Here is a 9,677-nt window from a genome sequence, read left to right on the forward strand (position 1 = left end):
TGACGCCGCGCAGCCAATCGGGGCGGAGCTCGGCACACGTGGGGCAGCCCCGGGCCCGGCGGGGACCGAGACCCACCGGGGGTTTGGTGGGATCGGGATCGGGATTGGGATCGCGAACTGACCCACAGCCCCTTCGCCTGCTGCGGCACGGGGAGCCCCATCTCAACGCTGAGGTGCTGGTAGAGGAGGGGCAGCGGTCCCAGGCCCGCGGGAACAGGGATCATAGAATCATAGAATAGATTGGGTTGGAAAAGACCTCCAAGATCATCAAGTCCAACCCCTGATCCAACTCCAATTACTATATCATGGCACTAAGGGCCACATCCAATCTCTGCTTAAAAACCTCCAGGGATGGTGAATCCACCACCTCTCTGGTTAGGCTGTTCCAATGCCTGATCACCCTCTCCGTAAAGAATTTCTTCCTAACATCTAACCTAAACCTCCCCTGGCAGAGCTTGAGCCCATGTCCCCTTGTCCTATTGTTGGCTGCCTGGGAGAAGAGACCAAGCCCCACCTGGCTATAACCTCCCTTCAGGTAGTTGAAGAGAGTGATGAGGTCACCTCTAAGCCTTCTCTTCTCCTGTCCTGCTGGGATTTAGCGATCCGTGGGCTGCGCGGTGCGGAGCGATGGGGACGCCAGTTCTGCGGCTCCATGCATCGACATGAGGCCGAGTATCAAAAAATTCGCTTTTTAGTAATGGTTACTAAACGAAAGCAAAGTCCTCCGTGGTGTCTGAGTCACTCACTGTCCGTCCTCTGACACCTCGGAAATTCTGTCGATGGATTTCAGGAGATCAGCAACGAGCTGCAGGGATTCTGCTCCGGAGAGGAGCTGCCTGGAATGGGAGAGACACAGTTACATGGGGGAACCAGAGAATTCATGGGCAGTTTTGGGGGGGTTTGCCCACAATGTGACCTATCAAGCAACAGCTGATCAAGACTGGAACCTTCACTTCTTAAAGTGAAGTATAAGAGGCTTAAAACTCCCACATCCCAGTTATTTTCTTTATTTTACCCACACTTGGAAGAGAACACATTGCAGGGGAATAAGAACATGGAACAGCTCACCTGTCACACACAACACAAAAACCTGAGATTCAGTGCTAAAAAACCCACTGAGGAGGTTTATCTGTGAGCCCGGGATGGGCTCAGGAGAGAAGTCTCACCTGATGGATGCTCTGGAGCTGGTTGTGACCCTGAGCAGGTGCTGCAGGGCCAGCTCTGCGTTCTGCTTTGCTGCTGCCAGCCCTGCCTGTCCCAGCTGCAGGGCCTCGTTCTCTGCCTTGTAATTCCTCAGCTGGACCTGGGGGGGAAACAGGCAAAAACTGGGAGAAATAGCCACAAAATTCCAGAGAGAGAGACTCCAGGACTCCCCTGGTCAGCCCATTCCAGGGCTCTGCCACCTTCCACCACAGAAAGAAGCTTTTCCTCGTGCTGAGGTGGAACTTGTAGTGTTTTAATTTATGGCCACTGCTCCTCATCCTATCACTGGGCACCACTTGGCACCAATCCAGGTCTTCCCAACCTCTGACAGGGCAGCACAACTGAACCTGAGAACACCCTCAGGATTGTCCCAACAGCCTGCAGAAATCCTGCAATATTCTTTTTAGAGGCTCAATTCCAAGAACACGTCCCTGCAGCCCCAGTTCCCCAGCCAGGCCCCAGGAATGCTGCTCCATACCTGGAGCAGGGCGTTCTCCTGCCTCAGTTTGGCAACGCTGTTCTCAGCTTTCACAGCCCGCTTCTGAAACACAGCAAAGATGATTTACACCACACAGGACACAGCAGCAGCTTGGGCTACACAGGAATGAGTGATTCCAGCACAGGACTTGGAGGGATATGGTTTGTGTTTGCCCATCCCGTGTTCCAAATGCTTTAGGAGGTGGGAACAGCTCCTTCCTCCCCTCCCCATTTCTCCTTTCTGGGATCTGCAGGTGCCAGCCAGCACTTCTGGACACTATTTATTCTTTTTTTTTCTTGGACAAGAGGAAAAGACACTCAGTCTAAATAAGCAAACAGAAAAACCAGCTCATAGTTCACACAGGATGTCCTGTCAGAAGGATGCAAAAAAAAAAAAAAAAAGCAACTTCAGTTGATGAATCCAGAAATTATATTAAAGCAAAGACCTGCCTTACTCTAGGGAAAGAAAGGAGTTCTGGTCTGAGATGTTGTCTTGTTCCAAGGCAAAAGTTTGAACCCATCAGAGCTGTTTGGGTGAAGCAATCACTGCAGCTTCCCTCCCTCTCCTGGGAAAGGAATTCCAACTGCAAACACCAACACTTACGGTCATCAGCTGGAGATTTTGCTCCACATGCTGCACCATTGCTTCCAGATCCTGTGCTTCTTTTTCTTCTTTGATTTTGTTTTCCTCAAGCTTTTTCTCAAGCTTCCTCATCCTTAAAAAACACCAAGAGATGATGTACAGTAAGTGCTTGTAACGTTAAATACTTCAGGAAGAAAACTCTTGAGATCAAGGAAGGATGAAGAAACTTATTCTTTTATACAAAAAATTAATTCTTCCCACAGAGCTCCAAGTTTTAGGCTGTGACTCAGGGGATTTCTCTGTTCCACATCCATCAGATTCAGAGCTGAATGGAACTGCCACCCCAGCTGGGTCACCAGGTTGTTTAACCTCAGGAAATGCAAGTCTCTCAGGTTGCTCACCAGCAAAAATAAAAGGTTTTTTTTTTTTGCTTCAAAGGCGAGAGATGAGTATTCATTACTTTGTTAATCTGAAGCTTTCTGAAATAAATCCTGTCAAGCTCTACCCTTGTTCTCACTCACCACCTGCACTGCACGAGGCACAGACCACACTGACAATTCAGATGTCAGCTGGCTGCTTGCTTTCCAAGACTTTTCCAATAAGAAAACCAGGTTTGCTAATGTTTTCTTTTAATAAACAGCACAGATTTCAACTACCTCCTTCTTCTTTAAGGACACTGTTTCCAGGGAGCCCCTCTTTTTAGCCAGTTCCTTGGGTGGTTATTTCCCCCCCACTGTGTCTTACTTGTCTGCTTGGGTTTCAGAGAGAACTTGAAGTTTACTGATCTTGCTTCTCAAAGTGGCATTCTCTTCTTTCAGCTAAAAAAAGAAACATTAGGATTGAGAGTGCAGTTTCGCAACACTACAAACACTCCAACACCAAAACATTCAGCTTTAATGCCGGGAATTCTTGCACTTTCTAATACATTCATGCTTGATTTTGCACCCAGTTTCCCTCTCTGGAAACCGCTTCACTGACCCCGTGGGGCACAGGAAGGTGGCACTGAGCAACCCGTGCACGATGTGACTAATTAAACGCTGCCAATTCTAAATTAACGTGACCTCCAGGGGCAGGAGCACGAGGAAGTCACCCGGGTCATACCCAGAGCAGAAGGGCAGGGAAGGCACTGGACCTGACTCATGGTGAAAAGCGCTTTTCCAGCCCTGCCTCTCTGCCTCAGCTGCTCTTCAGGCTGTGGCTGTGACACCGAGCCCTGCAACCATCTGACAGCCAGCCCCGGGCTCGCCCGACAGCGAAGGTGCCGGGGGCGGGCAGCGCTCACCTGCTCGTAGCTGGGCTGCCGAGCCGGGGCACAGCCCGGGCCAGAGGGGGCTCCGGGGGCGGCCAAGCAGAGGGAGCCGGCGGAGGGCGAGGCGGGTCCGGCGGCAGCGAGGTGGGCCCGCTCCACGGCCAGCGGCTGGTAGCTTTCGCTCCATTCCTCCTCCTCCTCCTCCTCCTCTTCCTCATCCCCCACCTCTATGGGCATTGCGGGGAGCGGGAGCGCGGTGGGCCCGGGCGGCGCCGCCTGCGCAAGGGAGAGCGGGGCTGAGGCGGGCGCTGAGGCGGGGCGGGACCCGGCCGCGCCACCGCCCAGAGCCTTACCTGGGGGGCTGCGCCCGCCCCGCCGCGGGCCTTGGTGCGGACGAACTCTCGGAAGGAGAAGGGGTTGGGCTCGGCCGGGAGCGGCCCCGGCAGCGGCTCCGCCGCCATGGCGGCCTGAGGGCTGGGCGGGGCGGGGCCCCCCCGGCGGGACGGGCCAATCAGCGAGCGAGAGGCGGGGTGGGGCACGCCCCTTTCCCCTCGCGGCCGCGCCCACGTGGGCCCGGCGGTCTGGGGTGGCGGCAAGATGGCGGCGGCCATGGCGTGGCTGCGGGGCGGCGCGGCCCGGCGGTGAGCGCGGCCCCGGGGGCTGCGGGCGGGGCGGGGGGCAGCGCCGGGGACCGGGGGGGGGACCGCCCGGGGAGGGGACAGCGCCCGGCACCGCGGGGTGAGGCGGGCAGAGCTGGGTGCCGGCCCCGGGGCGCGCAGCGCTCGGTGCCGGCCTCGGCGGAGGCGCTGCCGGCGCGGTGTCCCCGCACATCCCGACTCTGTCCCCGCTGTCCCCAGGTGCGGGCTGGCGGCCGGGCGGAGCTACAGCGGCGGCGGAGCCTACCCCAGCGTGTCGCTGACCTGCCCGCTGCCCGGCGTGCCCAAGGCCGTGTTCGCGGCCGCCGAGGGCCGGGAGCGCTTCGAGACGCGGGTGACGGTGCTGGAGAACGGGCTGCGCGTCGCCTCCCAGAACAAGTTCGGGCAGTTCTGCACCGTGGGCAGTGAGTACCCGGAGGGGTCGGGGTTGGGGAGGCCTCGGCTGCCCCCGAGCCAGGTGTCTGTGTAAGGACTGGGGGTGGAAAAGTTATGCTGATTTATTCTCTTCCTAACGCCAGTTCTTGTGAATTCGGGATCAAGACATGAAGCGAAATACCTCAGTGGTATCTCCCACTTCTTGGAAAAGCTGGCCTTCTCTGTGAGTACTGCCCTGCCCTGCCCTGCCCTGCCCAGCACGAGGTTCTGAGCACTACAGAATGGTTTGGGTTGGACAGGACCTTAAAGACCATCCAATTCCACCCCCTGCCCTGGGCAGGGACACCTCCCGCTATCCCCGTTTGCTCCAAGCCCCGTCCAACCTGGCCTTGGACACTTCCAGGGATGGGGCAGCCACAGCTTCTCTGGGCAACCTGTGCCAGGGCCTCCCCACCCTCACAGAAGATGCTTGTTCTGGGCTACACTGAAGGGTTATAAAAAACTTACTGCTTTAATAATTAAGAACATATTTGCTTTCTTAGTCCACAGCTCAGTTTGGCAGCAAGGATGAAATTCTCCTCACCTTGGAGAAGCACGGGGGCATTTGTGACTGCCAGGCATCAAGGTGGGCTCTCCTTCTCCTGCTCTCTTGTAACACTGACAAGCACTTTGAGTCCCTTTTTCTGGTGTGGGGCAGTAAAAGCCACTTTTTATTTCCAAGCAGCAGAAATCCATTTGTGGGGGCTGCTGGGAAGCTACAAAACTGAACCTGAAAGGGTTGTAAAAGTTAGTTTCTATCTCCTTTCGAAAGCATTTAATGAGCGAAGCAGCTTTACCTGACACTGAAACGACCCTGAGTGATCCCAGAAGTGAGTTCTCAGCGCAGAACTGTCTGTCTGTGTTGCAGGGACACCATCATGTACGCCGTGTCTGCCGATGCCAGGGGCCTGGACACCGTGGTCAACCTGCTGGCTGACGTAGCGCTGCAGCCCAGGCTGTCAGGTCTGGCAAACACAAGATTCTGCCTCTAAAAAAAGATTCTCCAACATGTGGCTTGCTCTTCAGATTTCTTCACTAGATTGTGCTCATCAGGAACTCCCCTTGCAGCAGTCGGGGGTTGTGATCTCTCGCTCTCTGTCCCGTTCCAGATGAGGAGATCGAGATGACCCGCACGGCCATCCGGTTTGAGCTGGAGGATTTGAACATGAGGCCTGACCCAGAGCCTCTGCTCACTGAGATGATCCACGCGGTAACACACGGGAAATCCCGCCTTGCATGCAGTGCCCTGCATTCTTCTCGTTTTTCTGTCAGCTCCAGGGTTTATTTTATGTTATTCTAAAAAGGTTTTTTTGTTACTCGATTCGATTTCAGTGATGGGAGAATTTTGCTGTCGCTCCACTCTGGAATCCAGCATTCTGCACTTGTGAAAGATTCTAACCTAAACTAAAAAAAACTATCTACAACGTAACCTTTGTGGTTGTGGGTGACAGTTGATTAATGAAATAGCGCTCAGCCTTTCCTCTCTCACACCTCAAAACACGTTGCCTTAATTCCAAAACAGAAAGGGAAGGTTTAGATGAGGGATTTAAAGGGTGATTGAGGTGATATTTGTTCCTTCAGTGTGTCTGCTCCCTTTCAGGCAGCCTTCAGAGACAACACAGTTGGGCTGAACAGGTTCTGCCCCGTGGAGAACACGGACAAAATCGACCGGGACGTGCTGCACTCGTACCTGCGCAGCTACTACACCCCCGACAGGATGGTGCTGGCTGGGGTGGGCATCGAGCACGAGCAGCTGGTGGAGTGTGCCAGGAAATACCTGCTGGGAGTGGAGCCCGTGTGGGGCACGGGGCAGAGCAGGGGCGTGGACAGGTCTGTGGCTCAGTACACGGGAGGCATCGTCAAGGTAAGGGCTGGAGGGGGTGTCATGCTCCTTGCTGTCAGTGGGAAGGGCAGATTTGGAGTCGAGCTGGTCTTTTGCTCTTCTGAGGTTCCATACTGTTCGTGAGCATGAGCCATGGCAGCTGGTAATGGGGTGACACGTTAATTATCAGGAATGTATCAAACTGGATGCAACAGCAGTGAAAATCAGTCCTAATAACCTGTCTGCTCTTCCCACAGGTTGAAAAAGACATGTCAGATGTGAGTCTGGGCCCTACTCCCATCCCAGAGCTTACCCACATCATGATTGGGTTAGAAAGCTGCTCATTTTTAGTAAGTATTAACCTAAAGTCCTTTGTTTTGGGAGCCCTGTACTTGAAGAATCCTTCCCACTCCTCTTGTGCCACTCTTTCTCTCCCCTTTACTCACCCCAGACCCTTGAGAGCTCTGCCATGACCTGACTGAATGTCTTGTTGCAATCCAGGAGGACGATTTCATTCCCTTTGCGGTGCTGAACATGATGATGGGAGGTGGTGGCTCTTTCTCAGCTGGAGGGCCTGGCAAGGGCATGTTCACCCGACTGTACCTCAATGTGCTCAACAGGTTGGTTTGCCTGTTAAGGGGTGGCAGAAACAGTCCCCCAGCAGGTTCATATGGAAAAAGCGAAAGCAAACATCCCCAGCTTATTCTCCTTGAAACATGGGACTGGTTTGTCAATGAGCATTTTGAGAGGGTGAAAGTCTCACTGGCACTGCTGAGAATCCTGGAAGTGCACTGGGAGGGCACTCACTGTCCGTGTTTGTTTAATTTTTACACGTAAATTCTGGCTTTTAAATTTGAAAATGCTGTTTGTGTACCCACAGGCACCACTGGATGTACAATGCAACCTCTTACCACCACAGTTACGAGGACACAGGTCTCCTGTGTATCCATGCCAGTGCAGATCCAAAACAGGTACAGAGTCCTGTATTCAAAGAGAGCTGACCTTAAAAAGTAACCACATCACTCAGTACCAGACAGTAATGTTGACACAGTAATTGTTGTTCTGATCTTCTTTCAACGATCTGGTTTCTGCAGGTTCGGGAGATGGTGGAAATCATCACCAGAGAATTCATCCTCATGGCAGGAGCAGTGGGAGAGGTCAGTAGCACATCTGAACTTGCAGACGGTCTTTGAGTTGAAATAATCCCTGGAAGTTTCCAAGGCCAGGGTGGACAGGGCTTGGAGCAACGTGGGGTAGAGAAAGGTGTCCCATGACAGGGGGATGGAAAGAAATGAGCCTTAAGGTCCCTTCCAAGCAAACCATCCTGGGATTCTGTGAACACACTGCAGAACTCTTCCATGTTATCTTGTGTCAGGGAGCAGCCAGCAGAATTTCTGGAACATTATTTGTATTTCCTGCTCCTTCACAGGTAGAACTTGAGCGAGCGAAGACACAGCTCAAGTCCATGCTCATGATGAACCTCGAGTCTAGGCCAGTGATCTTTGAGGATGTGGGAAGGCAGGTGTTGGCCACAAACACAAGGAAGCTACCTCATGAGCTGTGTGCCCTCATCGGTGAGTAAATGCCTTGCCTTGAGTGAATGTAGGTGCAGTTGGGGCAGGGCAACTTAATTTTCTTGCAGCACAGCTGAATTGCCTGAGAAAGCCTGGGGGCATAAATGCTGCAGAAATATATTTCAAACTGTTCTTGAGGGCTTATTTTAGTCAGAAGGAAGGAAAAACCAGAAGCATGGGAGAAAAGAGTGATTGTTTTTCTGAGCATCATCCTACTTACGATGTTGTTGTCACAGTCTGCCTTTTTGGTTTTTTTTTTTTTGCCTGCAGGTCAGGTGAAACCTACTGATATCAAGAGGGTGGTCACTAAGATGCTCCACAAGAAGCCAGCTGTGGCTGCCCTGGGTGACCTGACAGACCTGCCCTCCTACGAGCACATCCAGACGGCGCTTTCCAGCAAGGACGGGCGGCTGCCGCGGCTGTACCGGCTCTTCCGATAGATCAGCACGTCCTGCCAGGCTCACAGACTCCCTTCTCTTGGAATTTTTTTTTTCAGATTATAACGTTGCCGTACCACCCTCCCTCCCCCAGAGCTTCCCAGGCATACTGTGCAACCATGGAGCTGTGCTGCCGCCTGGCAAAGCTGCTTCGGAGCACCGGACCGCGAAGGGCTCGCGTGGGATTCCTTCCCGAGGGATGTGGTGGCACCTTAAAGAGCTTGGCTTACACGTCTGAACTCGAGGAATATTCATAGCTGTTACCAAGGTGGACAAAGACCTGCTCAAACTGAATTAGGACTATTATAATAGTTATTATCCCCGTCAAGTTTGGCAAAAAGGTTTCCTGCAGTCCAGGTTTTGTTGTAAATCATGGATTCGTTTCATCAGTAGTATCCACCGGGAGTCACGTGTCTGGGAATAATAACTTCATCATTTTGCTGGAGCTCAGAGGGAAGCAGACCCAGGGCATAACCAAGTTTCTGTGGAGTTCATCTGCAGAGATACTGTGCATAATGCTACATGGACACCTGAGAATGAAGATGATCCTGTTCTCCAGGTTTTTCACCCAGAAGTGAACTGTGCTAAAGAGGAAAGGTTCTTTTCCTCCAGGGTTGCTTCACAAACAGTTATTAAAGGAGTTGCTGCTGCTGCTGCACCTTAAAACTTTGTACCTCATTTCCTCAGCGTCACTCAGATGAACTTCAGGCCTTGCAAAAAGAAGACACAATCATCTGTCTCAGATGTCCCTCAGCTGGGAGTCAAGATCACAAAATTACAGCCTTTGGAAACGTTATGGTGGTGACCAACTCCACGTTACAGAAAGCCAAGTGCCACTCGTGACGCACTGAAGAAATGGAGACTCAAACGAGGAATAAAACATTTGATTTACGTAATCCCCCCAACACATGGGTTTAAAAACATGAACTCACTGCTAGCTGTGTGTGGTGAGGAGCAATCAAACTGGGAGCAGAGCACTGTGAGGCAGCTGTTTACCTGCTTTACCCCATCCTTTCCTCATGCAAACGTTGACAAAACGTTGCATTGTTTCCTGTGCAGCCCACAGTCTGGAAATCCTGTTCAGTTGTTGTGTATGTTTGTAAGGAAATAAAGAGGCCCCTAAACAACTGGAGCAAGCAATTCATCAGCCAAGGGCTGTGTTTTCTTGCACTGGCAGGTGAAATGTGCTTTGTTTTTCAATTCTAAAATTCCCAAGAGAAATCTGTCCTGCTCTTACAGCTGGAGACAAATGGCTCAGGTCA

At 52.6% G+C, this 9,677-nt stretch overlaps 2 protein-coding genes across 2 annotated transcripts; one reads left to right on the forward strand and one right to left on the reverse strand.

Moving 5' to 3' along the window:
• Nucleotides 1-673: 673 nt before the first annotated feature.
• On the reverse strand, nucleotides 674-3,995 carry ENTR1 (endosome associated trafficking regulator 1). Its single transcript, XM_027887173.1, has 7 exons — nucleotides 3,866-3,995; nucleotides 3,546-3,788; nucleotides 3,008-3,081; nucleotides 2,285-2,396; nucleotides 1,682-1,744; nucleotides 1,167-1,303; nucleotides 674-836 (listed from the first exon to the last, which is right to left on the reverse strand). Exons 1-7 carry the CDS (start codon nucleotides 3,971-3,973, stop codon nucleotides 743-745), a joined length of 831 nt encoding a protein of 276 aa, XP_027742974.1. The 5' UTR covers nucleotides 3,974-3,995; the 3' UTR covers nucleotides 674-742.
• A 114-nt stretch (nucleotides 3,996-4,109) lies between these two features.
• Nucleotides 4,110-9,552, forward strand: PMPCA (peptidase, mitochondrial processing alpha subunit). The gene is made up of 13 exons (XM_027887138.1): nucleotides 4,110-4,153; nucleotides 4,370-4,572; nucleotides 4,687-4,766; nucleotides 5,086-5,168; nucleotides 5,451-5,545; nucleotides 5,692-5,792; nucleotides 6,183-6,446; nucleotides 6,662-6,754; nucleotides 6,906-7,024; nucleotides 7,285-7,375; nucleotides 7,499-7,561; nucleotides 7,834-7,978; nucleotides 8,249-9,552. Exons 1-13 carry the CDS (start codon nucleotides 4,110-4,112, stop codon nucleotides 8,416-8,418), a joined length of 1,551 nt encoding a protein of 516 aa, XP_027742939.1. The 3' UTR covers nucleotides 8,419-9,552.
• The last annotated feature ends 125 nt before the right edge of the window (nucleotides 9,553-9,677 follow it).

The sequence above is a fragment of the Empidonax traillii genome, unplaced genomic scaffold, assembly GCF_003031625.1.
Source record: "Empidonax traillii isolate 1590-97213 ecotype Southwest subspecies unplaced genomic scaffold, ASM303162v1 scaffold204:size1584377, whole genome shotgun sequence".
In the NCBI taxonomy this organism is placed as follows: domain Eukaryota; kingdom Metazoa; phylum Chordata; class Aves; order Passeriformes; family Tyrannidae; genus Empidonax; species Empidonax traillii.